This window comes from Anabas testudineus, chromosome 24, assembly GCF_900324465.2.
Source record: "Anabas testudineus chromosome 24, fAnaTes1.2, whole genome shotgun sequence".
Classification (NCBI taxonomy): domain Eukaryota; kingdom Metazoa; phylum Chordata; class Actinopteri; order Anabantiformes; family Anabantidae; genus Anabas; species Anabas testudineus.
Window position 1 is genome coordinate 19,366,425 of NC_046632.1, and position 24,475 is coordinate 19,390,899.

General features: G+C 43.6%; 3 protein-coding genes across 3 annotated transcripts in view; 2 read left to right on the plus strand and 1 right to left on the minus strand.

Annotated features, from left to right (window-relative positions):
• LOC113149664 overlaps positions 1-10,944 on the plus strand; it is a 12,517-nt gene extending 1,573 nt beyond the window's left edge. Inside the window, exons 2-16 of the mRNA XM_026341886.1 lie at positions 473-610; positions 806-832; positions 2,195-2,251; positions 2,345-2,415; positions 2,568-2,629; positions 2,797-2,858; positions 3,099-3,176; positions 3,582-3,635; positions 5,518-5,702; positions 8,264-8,341; positions 8,962-9,077; positions 9,528-9,602; positions 9,888-9,921; positions 10,617-10,704; positions 10,786-10,944. Coding sequence (XP_026197671.1) covers positions 473-610; positions 806-832; positions 2,195-2,251; positions 2,345-2,415; positions 2,568-2,629; positions 2,797-2,858; positions 3,099-3,176; positions 3,582-3,635; positions 5,518-5,702; positions 8,264-8,341; positions 8,962-9,077; positions 9,528-9,602; positions 9,888-9,921; positions 10,617-10,704; positions 10,786-10,866 — 1,206 coding nt within the window. The 3' untranslated portion in view covers positions 10,867-10,944. The remainder of the gene's footprint in view (positions 1-472; positions 611-805; positions 833-2,194; positions 2,252-2,344; positions 2,416-2,567; positions 2,630-2,796; positions 2,859-3,098; positions 3,177-3,581; positions 3,636-5,517; positions 5,703-8,263; positions 8,342-8,961; positions 9,078-9,527; positions 9,603-9,887; positions 9,922-10,616; positions 10,705-10,785) is intronic.
• Positions 10,945-16,109: 5,165 nt separating this feature from the next.
• LOC113149241 (C-C chemokine receptor type 6-like) lies at positions 16,110-17,381 on the plus strand. The gene is given in 4 exon segments (XM_026341204.1): positions 16,110-16,449; positions 16,451-16,764; positions 16,766-17,229; positions 17,232-17,381. Coding segments are annotated over 4 exon segments (1,161 nt in total). The 5' UTR covers positions 16,110-16,164; the 3' UTR covers positions 17,330-17,381.
• A 3,932-nt stretch (positions 17,382-21,313) lies between these two features.
• On the minus strand, positions 21,314-23,477 carry LOC113149238 (kelch repeat and BTB domain-containing protein 11-like). The gene is given in 2 exon segments (XM_026341201.1): positions 21,314-22,446; positions 22,448-23,477. Coding segments are annotated over 2 exon segments (1,197 nt in total). The 5' UTR covers positions 23,258-23,477; the 3' UTR covers positions 21,314-22,059.
• Positions 23,478-24,475: the final 998 nt, after the last annotated feature.

Sequence of the window (24,475 nt, forward strand, 5' to 3'; positions counted from 1 at the left end):
TAAAAAGTGGAAACATTATGCGTTGTGCTAATGTGTTAATCTCAGACGTTGGTGGGTAATCTTCTATCAGTATCAGTTTATGTGGTCTGATTGTATCTGCTGAGAAATATCAAAGTTACACTCGAGGTCATGAAGAGGAGAAACAGAAGTTCAGATTACAGAGGAGACAACCTGTCGTCTTCCTCTGGGAACAGGTGAAATAAAAATCCAGTTCCATTAAACATAAATTTCACCTGTCAGATTTAAGGTCTTAACTTTAGTCTGACTAATATTTTTATACTTATTTATTTTAATGCAAACCAAACAGAACAAATTGTTATGTGTAAGAATGACATTTCTTGTGGGTATGACTCCAGAACCTGGTTTAAAAATGATTAAAGCTGCCTGACACCCAGCAACAAGAGAAACATCAGATTCTCCACATGTTTGTTCTTCCTTCAACTTTCTGTGTTTTGTGTTTGTGTGTTTGCAGCTCAACGGTCTGGACAGTCGGGACTTGGTCTGCAGAGAACTGAGTCTGTCTGAGTCAGAGGTGAACAAGAACTCTCCTCTAGTGCTGGAGCTTGTCAAGAGAGGACGACACAAAGATAAACCGACTGACTGCGCCGAGGTGAGACATCTGCTGAAAGAGATGGTGGTCTGGTGGTTAATGGAGCAGATTGTGACCTTATGGAAGGTCCTCAGGAACCAGTCCGGTGTTTGGTGACTGTTTTTTATGCAGATCAATGAAGTTGCATATAGTCACACTCTGTGTATATTTGTGTTTGGTCACTTCTTTGTTTCTTTCCACTGTTTGTGTGAACAGGGAGACAGAAGTGGAAACATCCCCAAGGTGAGCTGTCGCTTACTTGTCTTTTTAAGTTGCGGCGAGGACATGCTAGGACTGTTTATATTATATTATATTATATTTCTAATTTTTATATAAAAAAAAATAAGAATTTACTAGAAATTCTCAGCAACAAACCATCAGAGTTGCTGAACTGAACAGTGTAATGTCCATAATACGGATCTGAATTTGCTTCCACCTCCATTAACCTTCTGCCGCTGGCATCAACAGTAGCTCCCACACACACCAGCAAGCTTAATACAATATCCTGGAAATCTGACATCTGTTGTCATACGAGGGCCCATCGCTCGCTTTGTCTGCGTTTTCTGAACTTAAACATGACACCATGAAGGTTCGTGTCACAGTTTTGGTCTCGATTTCAGAACCAGTAGATGGGATAAGTCCATGCTTGTTTAACTCTCACACACTCTTATCTTCAAGGGCTAATAAATCCTACCAGCTTATACCACCTGATCACTTTGCTCAGAATCAAATTTCACATTCACACCAGTGTGTGTTAAGGTGTGTGTTTTAGTGTGAGTTGCTTGGTGCTGTGATCTGGGTCACTGTACTGCAGACTGTCTGTAGAGGTGGAAGAGATAGAGGAGTGCTGGTTTCCTGTTGATCTCAGCATGTCCTCGTTTCTACTGCTGCTTGCAGATCAGAGTTGATGCTACAACTACACACACTATATTACTTTGCTGCCTAGACCTGGACAGTTTGCCATCATGTAGGTGGAAATGAATTCCCAAGTTTAAAAAGGTCTCCTACATGATAATATCAGAGTGTCTGACTGCAAGCTGAAGCTCAGAAGAGGCTGAGTGACGCTCCAGGCGAATTATCCTAAACATCACATTAAATCTACTACAGAATGACTTAAGAGACGCAAATCCTAGTCAGTAACCAACCCAACAGAGACGCTTTTGAATGACATGAAGACCTTAAGCAGTTCTATGAGAAGAATGATCCAAACCTCCTCCTGAATCCACAGCTACACAAAGAACTTGAGGTTCTTGCTGCCAATGATTCAGCCAGTCATTAAAACGCTTCTTTCACCATCGCTCTGTATGTTTAATGGGTGTGTTCAATAAAAACAGGGCTGTTTGTGTTGTGTCAGCTTAGAAATATTGTGTTTGTTGATATTTGAGACTTTCAGGAAAAAATTGTAGTAGTTATAGTTCTCTTACTTTTTCAGCTGTATTTATGCTGCTGAGGAGATTGTTCTTTAAATTGCTTTATTGTTATGTGGGAATTGTTGCAGAGAAAACCACTCGTACAACACACAAGATCTGACTCTGGACTTTGAGTGAAATATGTTTTATTTATTTCCATGTGTTTTGTTTTGTTTTTTTTATTTTTCTGTTGCAGGAACCGTCTCAGAAACAAATCACAAGTGCTCGGAAAAAGTTTGACCTTTACGACAAGGTGACTGTTCTTACCTGTGTGTGATATCATCAGTATCTGGCCAATCTCAAACATCATTATTTGCCTTGATTGTAGTCTTTTCTCCCCCTTTAGGACCAGAGCGGCTCAGTTTTAAAAGACGATCTAAATAGTGTCTTCACAGATCTCTTCCCCAGTTTTAACGGGTAGGAAATGTTTTTGTTGTTTAATCTAAAGGAACTCAAGTTATTCTGAGTTTCAGGTAAATACACACTAATGAAAACATGATTGCGAAAACTGTTAATAGATCTCTGTAAATCTCACACTGTGGCTTTAACTTTGTCTTTGTGACCTGCAGGAACGTGTTGGAGAGGTTCATCACCGATGAGCTCAGAGCTGCCGACAAAACCTTCTCTAACAGTAAGATTTTAATAGTAACTCCACTTGTTCATTACAGTCAATGTTTCCCAATGTGTTCCCTGCAAAATAACGAACTAAATAACCTTTAATATGCACATGTGACTGATATTTAATGTGAGTTGTTGTCCGTCTACTGACTGTAAAACTGTCACACACTCTGTTCACAGCTATAGACTTCCAGCTCTTTCTAGGACTGTACAAGCGACTCTTCACTCAGTGCAGAAATGTGGTGAGGTTCTAACAGTTACTGATTTCAGATAATGTTTAAAACATTTTCATGTGATTGCAAAGAGAAAATAGATATTATGGATATTTTCACTTCTATAGCCTCTAACACCTTTAGATTTTAATTTAATTTTGGGAGAAATGGTAAATTAGAAAAACTCTTTTGTGACTCCTCAGTCGCTGATGTTTCTGAATGGGGGGGAAAAACTGCTGTGACGTCTAAAGTCGCTGTATTCTTGTTCAGGTTGTTCAGGACTCAGATGCCAACGAATTTCAAACTCGACTCCCTGAGGAGAAAATTGGCTCTGCTCCCCTTAGTAAGGTACGTTTTGTTCAGGTCCAGTTTTAAATCAGCCTGTTTTTAAAACCACAATTCATGAACAGTATCTTAAAAAGATTTAGTGCATAGACGGAAAATGTCTGAAAATAATTGTAGAATCTGTCACAATGTCAAAGTCTGTAAGATTCAGCAGGATGAACGAAGCCCTGATGTGGCGATCCAGTTTACTTTTACACTGCTGCCAGCAGCTGCTACCAGGTCAAAATCAACTTAGTGTTTGTTTCTGATCTTACATGTACCTGAAACAACAGGTAAAAGACTTCTTCTGTCATTATGACTGACTGTCGGTGTATCAGGGGTCTGGACGCTGATGGTGAATGTACAGGTGTGTGGACTCTGATGTTAGCTCAGGTAGCTGATAGCTCCCCTGTCCCTGTCCCTGTGCAGATCCCCAGATTTAAAGGCCAGAATCACAGAGGACAGAGTCAGGCAGCAGCCAAGGTAACAACATGAACAGCAGAGGAAAGAGGCAATGCACAGCCACTGTTTTTATGATACTTCAGTCTCACACTCTCTCACCGTCTCTCATAATGAACGGCGCCTGCGCTTACTAACGCTGATGTTCAGATGCAGTAAATCACTTTAAGTTTACTCAGCTTAGTGATGAAAGTTCACCTACTGCCTTTAAAAGTCCAGTGCCCTTTTTATGAGATTTAAACATGTAAAACTAGCTGAGTTTATTTAACTGAACCTGATAAAACATAAGATGTCTTGATGTACATGAAGAATCAGGTCTTTGTTTGACATTAGGAACAGTTAGCTGCAACTGTTGGAGTTAATGGTTATTTTTCTCTCATACTCTTGAAAGAAGAGATTTACATTTTGTTTCTTTAAAACTTCATTAAATGAGTTCAGTGAACTCTGAACAGTTTATTCTTTCATTCAAGTCATTATTTCAACAACTCAGGGTTGTAAGCTATAAAAGGGGTTCTGATCATTCAAACCAGATGTTCCTAATTGAAAAAACTTGAAATTTTAAATATTTGCTTGAAGTTCATGAGAAAAGTTTAGTCGATTCCACTAAATTCAGAATCACTGGATCAGAATCAAAATAACTGAAAATTAACTTAATTAACAGCAGCAAACTGTCTGCTGTCAGAGATTAACACATGATGAGACTGCAGCTGATTTCATCATCGATTACTCTGCAAATTATCGAATAATTTTGTCTGTACGCTGAGAAAACGTCTGTATGTCATGAGTTTGTTTTACTATCAGGAGATGCAGAGATGTTACCTAACGTCAAGTAATTATTATTTTCATTACTGATTAATCTGCAAGTTGTTTTTCCTCGATTGTTCATTTAGTCTATAAATGATCAGGAAACAGAATCAGATCATCACTGAGTCTCCAAAACCCAGTCAACAACAATGTTGGAGATTTGTTTCCATCTGAGCATCTCTCTGCAGAGCTCAAATGACTGCCCACAAAACTGTGACCTACATTAGGTCAGTTAGAGAGTGAAGATGTTGATTTCAGTAAATGGTACGTGCTCAGCTCTCACTTAGTAAAATGACAGGATAGTGTGGGTGGATGACATGATGTATAAAATACACACAGTGCTCAGTGGGAGCTGTAATTTGTAATATTCTCATTTATCTGAAAGACACTAAACGTCTTTAAGCTGCTCTGATTAAATGCGTTAGAGCCAAGTGCGGCTCCACTCTTTTGGTTCAAACCTCTTTGTGTCCTTTGAGAAAACACCCACTTCAGTTTCACTCTGACTTCACTGCCAGTCAGTATCACACAGTAGGAGTACAAATATGATTCTGCTGCTTTCAGAAAATCCCTAAAATTATAAATGATGTTTTTCAGTGTGAAAGGAAAATATTTTGATTAAATTAACATTGTGTAACTGTGCAGCTCGACACTCCTTTCCACCTGAATGTAGGTCAATGCACTAACTCACCTGTCCTCTGTAATTGCCCATGGTAACATAATGATGACGTTCACATCAACATTTTGAGTGGTGATTATGACCTGACTCTGTCACTACTGCTGTGAAAATCAACTGTCCGTATATGAGTATAACGTACCTGTTCATAATATATGTATGTAGTTTAGCAGCTAGTTTCAGTCCAACATCTCTGAAACCAAAGCCTGATCCTAAAACTGCTGAAGTAAATCATGTCAGTCAGAAGGTGGTGTCTTTAAATCCGTGACTTAAACTGTTGTGTGAACATCACTTTAAACAGCTGCAGATACCTTCACTTGTTCTCCTTTAATTCTTAATCCTTTAACCTTTTCCATAAACTCTGGATGCGATTTTCAGTTTGACATAGATCTGAAGCTGCTCTGTTGCTGTTTTCATGTTGTCCATCAGGACTCTGAGGGTGTGATGTCTCTGAGTAAAGGAGACTTCCAGCAGCAGACGTCCGACAACAGGACCTTGTCTTTTGGTCTGCAGAGGGAGTGTTTGGACCTGAACCTGGAGGTGGAGGACGACGTCGATGACGGAGACTCGTTTTTTGATGACCCACTGCCCAAACCACAGAAGACCTATGGCTGGTGAGCACATCACTCAGATCTCGACTCTCCTCTTTCACCTGGTTCAGGTTCACATGCTTGTAGCATTTACTTTGATTAATTGAATAAAATGCTGCAAACAAAAAACACTGATCTATGAACCGGGCTGAGAACTGAGCTCTGGACTGTGGATTTGGAGAATCGTTACACGTTTGGTAGTTCATTGGGTAATTTAATGAAGGCTTTGCTCAAGACAACATTTGTGAGAAACAGATTCACAAACTGGAGTTCCTTTAGTGCAGTTTATAAATTCTCTGCACCAGTACCAGAAAACACAAGCAGCCAATCACAGTTATTCTGGTGCTGATGTGGTTTCCCCAGTCTAGTTACATTTTGGGTAGGGGCTCCAGCTTACAGTAGGAAAGTTATATTCTAGTGATGATATGTTATTGTGATAGTTGCATCAAGGTGCCTCCCACTGTTAATAAAAACCCTCAGACACTAACTTCAGTCCCAGATATTGTTCCTGTTGGGTCTGAGTTTGTCTGTCCTCTGTTTTCTGCCTCTGCCTCTGAAGTCGTAGTTCTCCGTTTGGAGAAAAAGACTCGGCAGAGAAGACAAATGGTCAGAGAGATTCCAGGTCGGAACACCTTAGAATATCTAAAGTTATTAAGTATTTATAAAACTTTGCTGGTAACATAATCTGGCAGAGAAACAATATATTTAATCCTGACCAAAGATCTGTTCAGATTTATAGGAATTAGTTTTACAATCCATCTTGGGACGGGTTCAAATGGTGATTAATGAGGAAGGAAGAAAGAATATTCGTTTTTATTGCTCTTTGACCTTAAGTCTCTTTAAAGTGGATAGTAGGTCTCACTTCAAACTTAGTTTTCTCTCCTGCTGTAATGTTCCTCTGTAGAGTTTAATTTCCTTTCCATTTTCCTCCTTTTCTCTTCTTTGATCGTCTGTTCTTGTTCTCTTGTCCAGTTAAGGATGCACTGATCCAACTTTTTCTCTCCTAGTAAACTAATTTAAATTTAAAGGTTCTGCTGACTACTACTGATCTGAATCTAGAGATGTTTTTCTCAAATTTAAATTGTAGAAAACTAATTTACAAAATAAAAATGTTAGATCTATTGTATCTTCATCATAAGCTTCAATACAAAACACTACAGAAAATATAAAATGAAGAGTAACTGTGAATGTTGTTGTTAGCAACTCTGACATTGCTTTTACTGTGGAGGTGAAGAGCATCAGCAGAGCAAAGTCTGAATTCCAGAATTATCATTCACTTAAATATTGTGAGCAAAACTTGTAATTGTCCCTGACTGATGGATTATATCTGTGTATTCTAAGACTTGACTGGATCTGTGTCCACCTGAGACTGTCTCACCTGTCCACATCTAATCCTCACCCACTTCCCAGAGCTCTCGAACATGTCTCTTTACTTCCCTACTTCGTTGTGATTGCGTCTCTGCTGTACTGGCTGTTTTTTGTCTGTTTGTCTGTTTGTGTCCTGCCTTTGTCCTTTCTGCCCTTCTTTCTTTACCTGTCCCTCCTGTGTCCTGACCTCATCCTCCCTGCCTTCCTCTACCTGTGTGTCACCCCTCCTCCCCTTGCAGTGTTGTCCCATTGCGGGAGGAGAGTCTCTGTGGGCTGGTCATCTCCCCCATGAGGCGAGGCAAAAGCCTGAATGAGTGAGTCTGCACTGTTTGTCCAGTCAGTCGACTCCGATCTCAGCACAGAACCAAATTGGATCAGTTAATAACAGAGAGCTGGTTGATTCAAGTGATTTAGAAGAAGAAAACTGTGATCAGTGTTGTAGCATCAGAGATGTTAGAGAGGAGGAAACCAGGACACTGAGTATTAGGATTAATACACACTAGACGCAGCACAGAGGTGACAGCAGTTAAAGTCACATTCCACTGTTTTATTCCCCGTTAATTGCTATATTGTTACCGGAAGCTGCTCTGCTGCCCGACTGTGTGATGGATTCAGAGACTCAGTTTGACGTTGTGCGATCAGACACAGGTCTAAGAGACTCAGGGTAAAACAAGTGTCCGTATCAGCCTTGGTCCCAGTAGAACGACACTAACTGAGAGAGATTACACTCCGCCTAAGGCTCCATGAAACTTTAATGATCTGTGTGGAGAAACTGGGTCGTTCAGACGAAACTGAAGAGTCAGCGAGCAGCGGAGCAGCTCCGGGTTCTCACACGACTCAGACACTAAAAACTAAACTGTCCTCATAGTTACAAACAGAAATAACTTTCTGCATGAGTGTACATGGTTGTTAAGTTGAATGTGTGCTACTGTACTTCGTGAGAAAAGGTTTTAAATAAACTTTCTGAGACTGGATAATCAGGAGGACTTTAGAGAGAAGAGTAATAGTAATAAACATTTTTAGAAAGTGACGTTTCATCAAATGAGGACATTTTATCAATTGAAGACAAGTTTTGGAAGGTTGGGAACATTTTTCTCAAAGTGAAGACTGATTCAGTGGTTCACTGAGGGTCCACAGAAGTATAGAAGTACAACGTGAGTGTGACATTGACTTTCTCTTTCCTTAATGTTTTCTGTTTTTTCTCCTGCTGGTCTCAGTCTGTCTGTCCTGGCTGGTGACTTAGAGGGCAAGCAAGACGATCCTCTCTCTGAACACAGTCAGGGCTCTGAGCTCAGGTGAGCTACAGGTGTCTCTCTCTGTCTCTGCGTGGAAGCAGGTTGATGAAGTCATTATTGTCTGTGTTACTGGGAAATATAATGAATTTCTAGAGATCAATCAGACACGCAATAGATCAGAGACGTGTGTCAATAAAAACGTTTTCAGATTCACCAAACTCAATGGGAATTCTGACATATTGTGTTTTTTGTGATGCTTTTAAATTCATGCTCTGTTCTTTATATTGTGTACTGAAGCAGTGAACTTGAGTTTACTGTGTTTCAGTTAGTGACTGATGAACTCCAACAGAAACTCTGAAACATGTCTGGTTGATCCGTGCACAACACAGCAGAAGACCCCACACAAAGCTGCTCAGTTCAGTTCAGTGGTCAAACAAACCAGTAATCCATAGTTCAGCAGCTTCACTTCCAGTATTCAAAAAATAGCTGAAGACAGAACTCTCCTTCTTCACACATTTAAAAAGTTTCACCAAACTGAAATGTTTCCTCTCGTGATATTTGACTTTCAGTGTCAGTCGTTCCACTGAAGTAATTAACGTGTAATTTAAGTGACACGTCTTTATTGGAGACCAGCTGCTTCTCTGAATTCTCTGTGTTCAACTGCGCTGTTTGTTTCCCAGGAAGGTGGAGGCGTCCGGGGCCCGAGAGAGTCCTGCAGGTTCCCTGTCTGATGCTATAAAACCAGGAGTAGGAGTTGGAGGAAGCAGCACGTCAGAGCAGAGCCACAGCAGGACCGGTTAGAGTTCAACCAGCACTGATGATTGTTCATGACACTAAATCTCTGCAGCGTTTTTACTCTATGCTCAGGAGTTTGGAGTCACTTTAAAATGTCTTTGTAAAAGAAAATGAAACTTTATAACATCAGGTTGATGTAGATCATGTTGATGCTGTCTAAATATCACAGTATTATTATTATTATTATTATTATTATTATTATTATTATTATTATTAATCTGATGGTTTCACCTGGAGATTCATTTATTCATCTGCTGCAAATCAGATGGAGAATTATTATTATTATTATTATTATTAATAATAATAATAATCTGATGGTTTCACCTGGAGATTCATTTATTCATCTGCTGCAAATCAGATGGAGAAATTTGTTATTTTGAGTTGTTTTCTGGTGTAAAATTCTTTTGCTTAGTTTCAAACAAAGTTAGAACAAAGCAGATTTTTCTTGCAGGAGCATCAAACTCCAGAGAGAAAGGATTCAGGGACTCGAAGGGCCTGAATGATAAAACTGGATCTCTGCATCTGGGTAGGAGTCAAACAATCACAGAATATTACACGTCCACATGAGAGTCTGTTTCTCTAAAGCCATGAAGTGTTGGGTCATTAAATATGACAAGTTTCCATCATTCCCAGCTGTTAACCATCTTTTATTTAGTCTCAGTCCGGGCTTTTTCACTTTTAAAGCAGGTTGTATTATAAACTGTTTCATTGAATGATTAGTTCAGGTGTGTTTGCTGACACTTGAAGTTGTAGATTAAAAAGTGCCAAAAACAGTTCCACAAATTAAACTTGTACAACTTTGTTCCCTCAGATGATGATGTTGAATATGACGACGACTTTAACAGGTAAGACTGTAAAGTGAGCTCTGCCATTGGAACTCCTCAATTATGTATGTTGAAGTATGTCAGTATTATCATTTTAATTCAAAATTATATCGGTGATACCAAACAGCCATAGGGAAATAAATTCAAATACACAGAGGATAAAACAGGAAAAAACAATTTGACCTCAAATTATATTTTATTTCAATGCGTCTACAATTGTAGTTTGCTGACATGTATGTTGGACATGTTATTATTACAGTAGTAGTACAAAGATAACGAAAGAAGAAGAACTTAATATAAAGGAAGTGAATAGAGCCCATCGACAGATTAGTGGGAAATTATGTAAATGACATTTAGTTCAGTCCCCACTGAGGACAAACATTCTTGTTTGAGGCTTTAAAATTTTGGATTAAAACAATGAATATTATACATAATGAAACGATTATCAAAGTAGTTGTAGATGCTGCTGTAGGTGGATGAGTGGTATATTCCTGTTAGACTGAGCCTTTTCTTATTTCCACCAAACCCAACAAACTGCAGCAGAAACTGACAGTAGTGAGGTCTGAACCTCACCACACAAAGAGCCTTAGATTATTCCTGTTGAGATTTGGTGATATAATGTGAATGTAAACCTGTTAATGGTCACAAATTTTGACATGTGAGCAGCGTGTTTGTGGAAACAAAGTGAAATCAGCAGCTTTTTAAATTTATTTCAGTCATCGATCGGATCTCTCCAAGAGCGAGCTGAGCATCGGTGAAGAGATCGAGGAGGTTTCTATCGAGGGACCTGACAACAGCGACAAGGTGATCAGAGCTCCAGCATCCGTCCCATCTCTCGCTTATAAATAATCTTAGTTAATTTCCATGTTGGTGTTTGTTCTGCAGTTTGATGAAACCACTCAGGACCTGAGCGTCTCTCAGCTCAGTCACAGTGATGGAGCTGATTACATGGAGGACGTGGCCTGAATTCCCATCATGCACCTCTGTATCACCTATATTTAAGTCTGTACAGTTTCATTAAGAAAATAAATGGATTTGTATTTAGATGTTGTTCGTGCAGTATTAATTGAAGTGATCTAAATGAAGCTACATCAACCAGAGATCCGTCACTGGACTGGTGATCAAACCTATTAAAACTAAGCAGTTTTCTTTATGTCGGTATAAATAGAACCTAAATGATCAACTTTTGGTTCAGATCCCAAAACTAAACTAACTAAACCTAATGGAAACACATCCATCCATCTTATTCTGCTCATCCGGGGCAGGTTCACGGGAGGTGTTCTTCACCAAAATAGACCTGTACATTGACCGCATTACTGCTGCTACTAATGGAAACACACTATCATTTAATAAGATCTTCCTCATTAAAGTCTGATCCGGGCAGAGGTTTGTAGAACTGAGTCATGGCTCCAACAAAGCAGATTACTGAAGAGTTGTTGAACATGGTGGTGGCACCATCATGATCTGGACCTGCTTTGAAGGCCTGTCATCACTGATGGAGCTGTGAAGCACGTATCCACCTGTAAACTGAACTGTGTCTACGATGAGAGGTATCTATCACAGACCCAGAAAACACCACCAACAACACTCATGCTACAGTTTAAGTTTAACTGTTTCACAGCAGCCACACTAGACGTCCTGAGCTATCATCCTGTTTTAAAAGTCTACGTATGTTAGGATCCACCTGTAATCCTGGTACTTTTAAAGAGTGAATGCTCAATTGCTGTATTTTATATTTGAAACCATCCAATTTCTCTGAATTAAAGTAGTTATTAGTATTTTTAGTTCACTCTACTGTGAACAGGAACTGATCAGAGAAATCTCGGCTACCATTAACGGGGGCAGTTCTACAAAGAGACAAAACAACCACAAAGACATGTATGTAAAACATTTACATACAAAAGTTCCCACCCCAGTCTGGGGGGCACAGATGAACTTCTCATAATCCTCAAATGATTTATGGTTGTGTTCCAGTTGTCTGACATCCCCAGTGACGTTTCAGCCTTTTCTGGTTCCACTACATTACTTTATTTCATTACTGATCGTTTCAGGGAGAAGATGGGACGACGTGAAACCGAAGAAATGACTCTGACACACCGAGAGAGAGAGAGAGAGAGAGGCGGTGGAAGAGGAAGGCTCAGAACTAGAGGTTTCACACCAGCGTTTCCTTTTTCTATCTGATCGATGTGCTGCTTCTCCACCACCATCACCTGTGCGATCAACGAGGGAGAAACGTGAGTTCTTCTTTTTATTTCTTTTATCGTTTCGTTTTTTCTTTCATTTTTATAAGGAAAACCTCAGACCACTTCTTATTTTTCTCTCTTCTCCGTGGCTGTTTTTTTTCTGCTCCTTTTCTTGTACTTTCTCATAAAATACGTTTAATCTTACAGCTAAATATCAGGTAGAATATCTGGGTTTCTGATGCCCTGCAGGTTTAACTGCACACTAGTTATTTAGTTTTTGTAGCAGAACAAAGTGTTACGTCCTAATTTTAGTTTACGTTTCTCTAAACTGAGTTAATTTCAATGAATGATGAAACTCTAATGCACAGTGAGCAGTAGTAGTAGTAGTAGTAGTAGTAGTCGTCGTTGTCAGATTTTTCAGATAACATCACAGTCATCCTACACTGAGCCAGTTGGTGTTAATTTATCTGCAGCATGTGAAGATTAAAAATCACATAAGAGCGACTGCACAGAAAGAACAAAGAGCATGACGTCACACGACATAAACACTAAACCAAGATAAGAAACACAGAAGATGGCACAAAACCACAGATTGATATCAATGTGACCAACCTGTTGTATGTTTGTTCATCTTTGTGTTGCTGGTTGAACATCATCGGATTTTCCAGTTCCTCTTATAAAAAAGAAGTCTATTGAAATGTACTACTGTTATTCTTTCAGACTAAAAATAAGCTAGTTTACTTTTAGCAAGTACACAAACAACTATAAGCCAAACTGTGGAAGTTTTAAGATGAAGAGAGCTTGGTGGCTCATTAATTGTTGTTTTACCAATTTATACCCATTAGTAAGAACGGTAAGCAGTGAACTGGACTTTCATCTCCATAAGTTGTTGGGTACTCAGTAATACTTGTTGAAGTTCTGTGGGTTTTGTCACAGTCAACAGCTCAGAACGTGAGCAGTGTTCATGTTATATTAAAATTCAAACGGACCTTAAATCCTACATGTAAAAACACTTGGATCAGTTTAAAAGTAGGATACAAGTATATTACAAGTGAACTAACAGCTGCACAAAAACACTATCGTGTCAAATATGAATCTTCTGTGAAAATCTGGTTTGGTCAGATCCAATAGTGATGGTATGAAGAAAAGCTAATATCTACTACAGTTGTTGTAGAAATCAGGGAGACGTTATGTGTCCTCTCTTACTTTTTTGCTTCTGCTGTTTCAATTCAGCATATCTGTTGCTTCACGCAGCAGCAGGCAGCACATCGTCATCCTCTTAATTTTGACAGAAGGAACCAGCGCGACAAAACGATCGGCTATTTTGTATGAAATCCAAACACGTTCACTTACATGAGCGTTTAAATGTATGTGTCCGAGTTGATTAAATGCATGGTAATTAAAGAATATAAAGGTTGTGAGCATCAAATGAGCAGACTTTGTCCTAAAGATGTAAATATGCGTCGTATTTCATTATTATCGGCACACAATCTCACTATGCTGCACAATTATAACTCAGTCAAATGTGTTTCCATTTTTAGAATAAAATAAATCCAGAAACCAATAAAATAAATAAAAACAGGATACAGAACTCGTCAGGTTTCCAGGTTTTCTTTAGTGTAACAGTAAAATATCTTTGGACACCCTGTATACTGGAGGTGACAATTATTGATACAGCTACTCGACTACATGCAAACAAATGTAGGTTGAAAAACGAGGCTCAAGTTGTCACTTTGCATCCAGACACAACTCTTTGTTCAGTGTAACCAACACACACTCATCCGGTTTAGACCTTTGGTCCAGTCTCAGCTGATGATTGAAGGAAGACCTGAGATTTATAGGAAGTCCTTAAATACACAAACCATGTGTCACCTGTCGGGGAAGCCAACACCTGTGACACAGGAGGTAAAGATAAAAATATGGACAATGGTCCTTTGAGCTGACGGCTGATTCAATTTTTTAAATATACGAATAAGAAAGACAAAAAATGATTCACAGAGTTCCCAGAGAAATAAAATGTCCTAGTTTATTTTTACAAACTGACACAAAACAATCAAAAGTAGCTACACAGGGACTTGGTATTACTACACAGAGACTTGGTGTTACTACACAGAGACTTGGTATTACTACACAGAGACTTGGTATTACTACACAGAGACTTGGTATTACTACACAGAGACTTGGTGTTACTACAAAGAGACTTGGTATTACTACAAAGAGACTTGGTGTTACTACACAGAGACTTGGTGTTACTACAAAGAGACTTGGTGTTACTACAAAGAGACTTGGTGTTACTACACAGAGACTTGGTGTTACTACAAAGAGACTTGGTGTTACTACACAGAGACTTGGTGTTACTACACAGAGATTGGTGTTACTACAAGAGACTTGGTGTTACTACACAGAGACTTGGTGTTACTACACAGAGACTTGGTGTTACTACACAAAGACTTGGTGTTACTACACGAGATTGGTGTTACTACAGAGGACTTGGTGTTACTACACAGAGGACTTGGTGTTACTACACAGAGACTTGGTGTTACTACACAGAGACTTGGTGTTCTACACAGAGACTGGTATTACTACACAGAGGACTGATGCTGATGCAAATAGAGCTTTGGGGGGTGTACCTTATGTAGTATGAGGGACCCCCCATCCTGAGACGTGCAGATGAACTCCTCCAACTGTCCTGTAACTTTTTAAAGAAACAGTCGCTGGTTAGACGCTTAATGTTTAACATGGACCGCGGATTAACAACAGCATGGATATTAAAACGGTTATGTCTCTGCCGGACGTTCGTTTTCCACCTGTTTGATTTACTTCAGGTGACCTTTGAATTCAGGAAGTGTGAAGGACAAACGGATCTGCATGGCTCTGTTCAGTAAGCAGAAGTTAGCAGCAGGAACATCAGGTGTTTGAGGAACTGTCAGTCTTTAATAAATCCTGTTTGTTTCTTCTCTACACAACATTACAAAGAGCTGCGTTCCACACACTAACTTTGTTTAAAGATGCTGACAGTGTCAGAAAGAGAGGTAGTTATCAGAAAATGATCACACAAGTATAAAGTCGATCTCACGGGGGGGGGGGGGGTGTTAGAACACTCTTCTAATTTCTCATGTTGCCTCCGAGTCTCCGACCACCCCCCCTTAACAAACAGTAAGCGGTGACACAATGAAGAACCATCGAGCTCTGAGTGATCTACGAACTACTCGAAGTTTAAATTTATGCAAGTAGAAGAAACCACACATTACATCTGAACTGGGTCACTCGGTGTTTCGGGTTGAACTGACCTCTTTTTCTGCAAACTTCCTCTCAGTCTTCACACATGACACAGACTTCAGAATAAAAACGCATTCACACATTCACCACGTCGATCAACCACAACTGGAGCATTTTCATCTGAGAGCTTGAAACTTTTTACCAGCAGAACAAACTCGGAACCTCCATCTTAGCTGCACTCAAACACAGTGACATTTGTGCTGGTTCATATCATTGAAATGTCGACTTGACTTTTTACATGAAACTGAATGAAACTGGGAGAAAGTCAAAGTGAAAAAACGGTCTGGCGGCCGTCATGTTCTGTGTGTTCCTGATGGTTCTGAAAAGGCTTTTAATGGCTTTTCACAGGTGCAGTGTTTGATGTCAGGATCATTCGAGTGGTAGAATTCAACAACACTCAAAATGAAGAAACAAGCTATACTTGGTGAAGCGACATGGTCTCTGGAGGTTCAGCTTGTAATGAACAAACTTGGGACTGTTCTTAAGCGTCTAAACCACTTCTTCCTCCTTCTTCTAACTAAATTTAAAACCCACTTTAAACAGCAACTCACAACTGAGCATGACTTCAGTACAAAGAAGAAACCAGAGATGATCAGACATGAGTTCCCTCTTTATGTGCCGAGTTTTTAAAAAGTGTCTTCACAGATTATTCAGCTGAACGTTCTTCTGTAGACTTTAGATTTTATTGGTCAAATCATTAACTGTTCCTGGTCTTTACTGTTTCACAACATGGTTTAATGTTCGGCTCTCTGTCCTTTGTTCACAGCAGAAGCAGCAGTGACATTTCTCGGAGCAGGACACGATGTCGAGCCTTTCAGAACCCGAGTATAATGAAAGTTATGAAGATTATTACATTGGTGAACTGATTGGACTTTGTACACACAACAACAACCACAGTGTGGAGCAGGTGGTCGGCCCGTACGTCCACTCCATCATCTGCATCCTGGGCTTCATGGGAAACAGCCTGGTGATCGCCACCTACGCCTTCTACAAGAGGACCAAGTCCATGACGGACATCTACCTGCTCAACGTGGCCATCGCAGACCTGCTGTTTGTGGTAGCGCTGCCTCTTATCGTCTACAACGAGGATGTCGTCGTGGTCGATGGGCTCGGTGGCCTGCAAGCTGCTGCGAGGCTCCTACAGCGTGAACCTGTACAGCGGCATGTTGCTGCTCGCCTGCATCAGCACAGACCGCTACATCGCCATCGTGCAGGCCCGACGCAGTTTCAGGCTGCGTTCGCTGTCCTACAGCCGCATCATCTGTGCCATCGTCTGGGTCTGTGCTGTTCTGCTGTCTGTCCCGACCTTCTACTTCTACCACTGTTACCAGCCATCCCACAACATGATGTTTGTGCCGGAGGAGAATCTGACCCACAGCGGGCTGAACCTCTCAGCGAGGATGGGACGGTGTCTCCCTGCCTCCACAGTACGTCTGCGAGTTCAGGTTCTCTGATAACAACACAGCCTTGTTGACCAAGCTGGCCGTTCCCAGCACCCAGATCGCTGTGGGCTTCTTCCTGCCGCTGCTCATTATGATCTTCTGCTACACCGCCGTCATCATCACGCTGCTGAGAGCCAAAAACTTCCAGCGGCACAAGGCGGTGCGGGTGGTGCTGGCTGTGGTGGTGGTGTTCATTGTCTGCCACCTGCCCTACAACGTCACGCTCCTTTATGACACCATCAGCATGTTCGACCAGCATAGTTGTGAAGAGTCGGACGCCCTGCATACGGCCAAGACAGTCACTCAGACCATCGCCTACATGCACTGCTGCCTGAACCCAGTGCTGTACGCCTTTGTAGGAGTCAAATTCAGAAACCACTTCAGGAAGATTGTCCAGGACCTGTGGTGTCTGGGGAAGAGGTACATTGCCCACGCCGCTTCTCCAGAGTCACCTCTGAGATCTATGTGTCCACTCGCAGATCAGTGGACGGATCCAGTGAGAACGGCTCCTCTTTCACCATGTGAGGACTGTTGCTGTGGACCAGAAACTTCCATCCTGCCTCCAAATATCCGTGGGAGCTGAGCTTGAAGTCTGCAGGTTTCTGGGAGTCGAGATTCGACTGAAGTCTGCAAATGGTTTTATAAATACAGTATGTTTCATTTCAGCCTGTGGTTCTAAACCAGGGGATCACAAGAAGAACCGGTCAAAGGTTTGGACCCACCTTCTCCATCAGTGGTTTTCCTGTAACTTTATTTTTAACTTGGTACATTAAGACATCAAAATGTGACAAATGTGTTTTTACGTGCTCAACAAAAACACCCTAAATGACCCAGGATATGTTTTCAATTTTATTAAATTCTACATTATGTTTGGAGAGGTCATCACCTGGAACAGTTTTCAGTTTCCACAGACATTCCTGTCTTGTACTGTGCTTTAGACCATCAGTTGTCTTCAGAGTCAGTAGTGCTGATAGTGCTGCTACAACAAGTCTATCATAACTTTAGGAAATGAAGGTCAGTCTGAAAACTGTTCACACTTAAAACATTCAGTGTGTTTGTTGGACGCAGAGAGGGTGAGCAGACAGTTCCTGAGTGTGGTGAAGATCATAAAAGAGGACAAACCACAGGAAGAGAAGCTGTGTCCAAACATTAGACCAGTAGTGTACATCGCTATGATTGAATCTTTGAATCTCTCCGTGGTTGTCTTGAGTCTCTTTGTGGCTTTGCTGAATAACATGTATGTTGAAGATCTAAATGTTAACCATGAATTATTCAGGCCTCTGTGCAGCGACATCAAGGAGCCTTCTCCATGTGGTGGTGGTGCTAGGATGTTGGGTGCAGTGGCGACCTTTGACCCCACACCTGGCTGTAGTTGGTCTTGAGTCTCTGTTCTTTAAGTTCTAATAATTTCACATTTACAACTCGTGTTTTATGATGACTGATGTTTAACAAATGATCAGAGAGTCAGTATTTCTTCAGGTGATAAATGAAGAAGCGGTTTTAACTTTATTTAAAGGTTTGGACCAGGAGCTGGTTCTGCTCTGACTCAGTCTGCAGCTTTCTGTGAAGATGTATTTCCATGTTTTTACTTGATGAATATCTTCAGTTTCGTCCTGTGATCCTGAGCTTTTTATTTACTTTCTCTTTACTTTTTCTTTATTACTGAACGGACCATCGAATGTAAAATGAATCCTGACTGATTTAGTAAAGTTAATTTGTAGTTCTGTACCTGAACACCAGGAGACACTCTCCACAAAGATTGTTGATGTAATGGAGAGGTCTCACTCTGTCTGTCTGAAGGCTGATTTTCTTAAACCAACTAGAACTAGTCAGCCCCCCACCCCCTCACTGTAGGTGGTGTCAGAAGTTGAATATGCTCCTTTTCTTGCTTATATCAAAAATATACAGCATGAAATAATTTTTATCATAATAAACAAACTAAATATCCATGCACCCCCGTTGATCCACCTCGTTAACGTTTGTCTGGGTTCTGTTGGCAGCAGAAGCTGCTGTTTGAAGACGTCGTGGAGCTGCAGCGCGCTGAAGATGCATCAGTACAGATTCTGCTGTCGCCGCTCTGCAGCTGTGGTTACAGCAGAGGTCAGGACATGTTTCAGGAAGTAGTAATGAACATGATGACCTGGAACTGTTGTCATTTCTTTTACAAAAATAATTACTTATTAGTTAGTATTTGTTCGTTACTTAGAATGAATTAGTATTTCACAGAAAATCTGACATATTCAGTTCATTATTTGTTAAGTTGCTGCAGTGATTCACCTTATTGGAGTTCATCTGTGCAGCCTGCAGGTTGAGTCATGGACTTACTGATCTTTACTGATGATTGAAGCAGGATGAATTCACAATGAAACATTTGAGACAATGATCCAAAACACTCAACATGGGACTTGATCAGAGGGAAACAGTGGGAGGTTTAGACCGGACGAGTCCAGACCAGGACCAGAACCCAATTAAATTAATATCTGATAACCAAATGGGTCCAAACAAACACAAACAGTCTAAAGTTCTGTTTTTCATCCATTTTCGTTGAGCTGATAATTACCTTTTTAAAACTAATAATAATAAAACTAATTACTATATTGTCGTAGTAACAAACTCTTTCTCCACTTTCCTTTGTTAGTGACGAGCTGCGTCTTTTAAATAATGTACAGCTACACAGCTGGTTTCAGGAAAATATGAGCAAGATCTACAGGACGTCAGCGGGAGAAGAACCTTTCATGTAAAAAAGGAAACCGTTTTTACTATATATATAAAAAACAAGAACCAAGTAGAGGAAAGTGGTTTAAAGTCAGGTTCCGTTCTGTAGAGTTTGGTAACGGCCTCCTGCTGCCGTTTGTTGTTGCAACTCAAAGAGGAAGGAAACGGTTTGTTAACATCTCAGCAGTAGAGACGGTTTATCGATTTATAACAAGTGCAACAGCAGATGAAAGATGAAAGTGTGTATCTGCAGTACTGTGAAGAGATGTTGTGCCCCTCCAGATCCCTGCTCTGTTTGTGTATCTCAGACTAAACGGTTTCAGATCTTCAACTTAAATCGAACGTACGTAACAGTTTCTATCAGACGGTCAACTCTTGATAAGTGGTGCAGGTCCTTGGATCAGCGGTTGCCCTTGGATTAACTTCTGTGGAGGTTCACTGTTTCTCACTGTGGACCTGAGTCCCACAGGTTTGGTACCAGCTCTGAAACCTTCCCAGACCGACCAGTGCTCTTCAGGAGTGACCCCCACGGGTCTGTGTGGTGTTTCTCCCAGAGACACAGTTCTCATCTCAAACTGTAGAAGGAGGTTTTATAGGTTTTCACCGTTCAGTACATGTTTGTCATAGCAGACGTTAAAGAGATAGTACTGATACTGCAGCTAAAAACTGTATCAGCCCCCACACACATTAATAAACAGCCCCCACCCCCAGCTTCAGCACTGTGGGACAGACTCACAGTTCAGCTCCGTCCCTCTGCAGACGAAATGTGAACGAATGTATTCACAGTGAAGCTGTTGAGATGCATTAGGACTGAAAACGCTGCACAAGTGTTAAACAGCAGCTGAGGACACACACACACACACTCCAGTGTTGTCGCAGGTAGATCTGACAGGATGAACAGAATCCGAATCAGGTTCAGGTTCAGGACTGTAGTAGGTCCAGGTAGCTGCAGGTGACGTGGATCAGTGTAGTTCACGTCACTGCTAATAGCGATACACTTAAACAACTGTTAGTTTAAAAGACATTGAAGATTTATGTCGAGCAACAGACCAATGAATAGTGTCTCAAACATGGGAGTTTGTACAAGGAGCAAATAGAAACTAGGATTTCACGTCATGATTCTGTGTCCTCCGTCTTCAACATCCTGTTTCCTGCACATCAGATCAGGCCACAGAAACACATTATCTCCCCCTAATCAGTTCAACGAGCTCTGAGCCGACGGATCAGTGAGCAGACCAGCTTCAGACTGAAACAGACGGACTCAGCAGGACCTGGTGTGGGTCTGACCAGGACTGTTCCTGACCTGAGTGCTCCCAGGTGTTAATATTCTGACCCCAGGATGTGGAAAAGGTGGAGACAAGGAGACGACTGATGCCAATAACCACTTTTATTTTTATAGTTTACAACAAAGTACTTGTATTGCAGTATTACTACATCAGTACTTCTCACCTTAACGTCTGCTCTAAGCTGACGTTTCATCACATATAGTTAACGTAACAGCCCATAGTTCCCAGCATGCATTGCTCTGCTGGAAGTGCTGCGTTCTCATTGGTCAGTCCATGTCTGTGATGGTGATGTTGCAGCTTCTCCTTCAGTGACTCAGGACCGTTTTATTGTGATCGTGGAGGAAACAGATTCATCTTTCTACCTGTTCTCATGTGGTTAGAACGTCAGAGCACGTCATTCAGGTTTTGAACAGGTGTCAACCACCTGAGGCTCAGAAGCCACGATGCCATGTGCAGGTAACTGGTGTGTTTGTTTCACTGCCTGGTGAGGAGCAGGAGGGCGGGGTGGAACAGTCATAGAGGAGCTCACCTGGATCAGGTGAGTTCAGCAGTTTGTCTTGCGGTCGCAGCTCAGATCAGGTTCCTGCTTTTTTACACAAGTGGACAAAATTGAAGGTGCATTTCCATTAAAGAAGAAAAACGCACCAAGGTCACCGAAACAAACTGAAACTGACAAAAGTAATAAATAGAAATGAACTCATTCAAATCAGACCCACCTCCGGGGCTGCTTTACTCCATCTGGCACAGGGTTTCTAAAATCTGAGCAGGGTTCCATGAAACCTCAAGACACCAAGAACGGCTAAGAACAAATCACTGGACTATTCTGAAGTGGTCTTCTATGAGTCCAGATCTAAATCACACACCCTTCAAACCTCAGACAGCTGGAGCAGTTTGTTCATGGGGAGTGAAACTAAACATCTGTGGACAGATGAAGAAGTCTCAGTGCCCGTTACAGAAATCACCTATTGAGTTAAGTGAACCATCATCTTAGTCCAGACCAGTTTCATTAGTTTGTGTTTTAAAAACTAAAGCTGGGTCTGATTTGAATTAGTTCATTTCTCATTCTCATGTTTATTTCACGGACCCTGGACCAACAATTTAGTTCCGTCCTGATGCTGCTTCCGTTCTCATGCGGACCCTGTTCTATTGGGGGGGCTCAGGACACTCACAGACCTCACAGCGGTTCCAGGCACATTTGGATTTCAGGCACGGCCGGTGAACAGCGCTCCTCGCTCGGTCCGGTCCCGGACGACATCACTTGTCCCGGTTCAGACAGAGGACAAAAGGCACCAGGGCTCCTCTGGCCTCTGCGGGGGAGGGCAGCACCTCCGGCAGGAAGCCCTCCCGCTCCCCCCCCACCTCGAACTGCAGCGTGTGGCTCCGGTTGACGCAGTAGATCCGGTCCCCGAGCACCGCGCAGCGGAACGGCAGCGGCTTGTCCAGGGGGAAGCTCGCGCCGCCGTGCCACACCTTGACCACCGTGTTGTACCTGTACACGTTCACCGCCGCGCGCTCCCGGTCCACGTCGAAGCGGTACACGAGGCTGCGGCGCGCCACCATGTCCGTGGACCGCCGGCGGCTCTCGTTGAACGGACACTCCTCCCACTCGTCCCGGCGGGAGTCGTAGCGCAGCAGGCGGTTAGAAGAGCGAGCCGCCGGACACGAACAGCTCCCCGCCGCAGGACGTCGCTTCGTGCGCCACCGCGAAGGAGCCTCTGGGCAGCGGGGCCACCGGACTCCACCTGTCCGCCCGCGGGTCGTAGCGCTCCACCGTGAACAGACACTCCCCCCCGATGGCGTACAGGTGTCCGTCCATGGACACCAGCCGGAGCTGGCAGCGGGGCTGGCTCAGCGGGCGGACCTGGCTCCAGGCGCCGGTCTGCGGGTTGAAGCAGAAGACCCGGTCCGAGGCTTTGGAGCGGCCGTCCCCGTGCGCACTGATCCCCCCCGCCACGAACAGGTAGTTGTACAGGGTGCACATCCCGGAGCCTTTGTCCGGGATCTCCTCCGGCAGGCTGGTCAGCACCTCCCACTGCCGAGTGTCCGTGCGGAGGCAGAACACCCGCCGGTGCTCGGCGTCCTCCGGGGCGGGCTGCAGCGGGCTCTGCGGCCGGCTGCTGTCCCGGCTCCCCCCGCGGTCGTGCACCTCGAAGGTCTCGGCCACCGCCAGCACCTCCCTCCCCTCCATCCTCAGCGCCAGGATGAGCTCCCTCTCCCCCGCCGTCAGCCGGCCGTACACCCCGGGGGCCCGCAGCACCTGCAGGTAGTGGTCGCTCATGAAGCGGTAGACCCGGTCCCTGACGCCCTCCGCGCCTTCGTCCTTGGCTTTTGTTAGAACCTCGTAGCAGTTTTCTGCGCTGATGAGCTGCGACATGTCTGCAGCTGCAGAGCCGAGGTGTGAACAAAGATCCCCGGACGACAGAAGCGACTCTGCGCCCTCACTGACCTCCATTAGTCCGGATTTCGATCCAGTCCTGACAGCGTCTCTGAGATCCAGACTTCTTTCTTTCCTCGTTGCAACAAACGCCCTTCTTCCTCTTCCTCCTCCTCCTCCTCCTCTCCTCCTTTATTCTCTCTGTTGCTCCAGGTCTGTTTCTTCACACACAGACCGGATCCTCCAGCGGGGCGCGGTGGTTGCTGAAGCCGGGTTTATCCGTCTGTCTGTCCGCGGAGGTTCGCGGCGCCCGCTGGAGTCTGCGGACACAAAGGCGCTCAGTGACCGTGTGGACTCCCTCCCCTCCTCCTCCTCCTCCTCAGACTGGACTCTGTGTGTTCTGGTTTCCGCCCCTGTGACTCTGCGCCACTCTGAGGAACAAAAGCGTCGGGTAGAATCAGAACCCTGGGTGCGGCAGAACCAGAACCTGCGCCCCTGTAGGCTGCAGAACCAGAACCTGCTCCCGGGTGGGCTGGCAGAACCAGAACCGGCCCGGAGGCGGCAGAACCGGGGGGGCGGGGGGAGGAGGCGGGACACAGACAGGAGGAAAGGACGCAAAGGAGAAAATGGACCACCAGGGAAAGACGGCGGCGACGGAAAGGACCAAAGGACAACGGCGAAAGGGCAGGAAAGGACAGGGACGACAGAGAGGGGGAGACACAAAGGAGGGCGAAGGAGCAGGGGAGGGGGAGGAAGGGAAAAAGCGGCAAGAGGACTAGAAAAAGGACCACACGGGACGGGAAGGCACGGGACGCAGGAACGCAGGGAGAACGGACAGGCGCGGGCGCGAAGAGGGTCAAACCAACGCGGAGGGAGGAGGACAGCGGAGGGCACGGAGGACGGAGGAGCTGGAGGGGACGCCGGAGGGCAAGGAGCGGGGACGGTGGAAAGCAGCGCCAACGCGGGGCCCCGGGGCGGGGGGGTAGCAGGGGGACGGGGACAGGGTGAGACGACGACGACACGACGAGGAGTGAGACGACGACGAGGAGACGACGACGACGACGACGACGACGAAGAGGACGACGACGCCGAGGAGGAGCGACGACGACGACGAGGTACGACGACGACGACGATGGAGGACGACGACGGACGCCGAGAGACGACGACGACGACGATAGGACGACGACGACGACGAAGACGAGAGGATCGACGAGACGAAGAGGACGACGACGACGACGAGGACGAGAGGACGACGACGACGACGACGACGACGAGGGAGGACGAGACGCGACGACG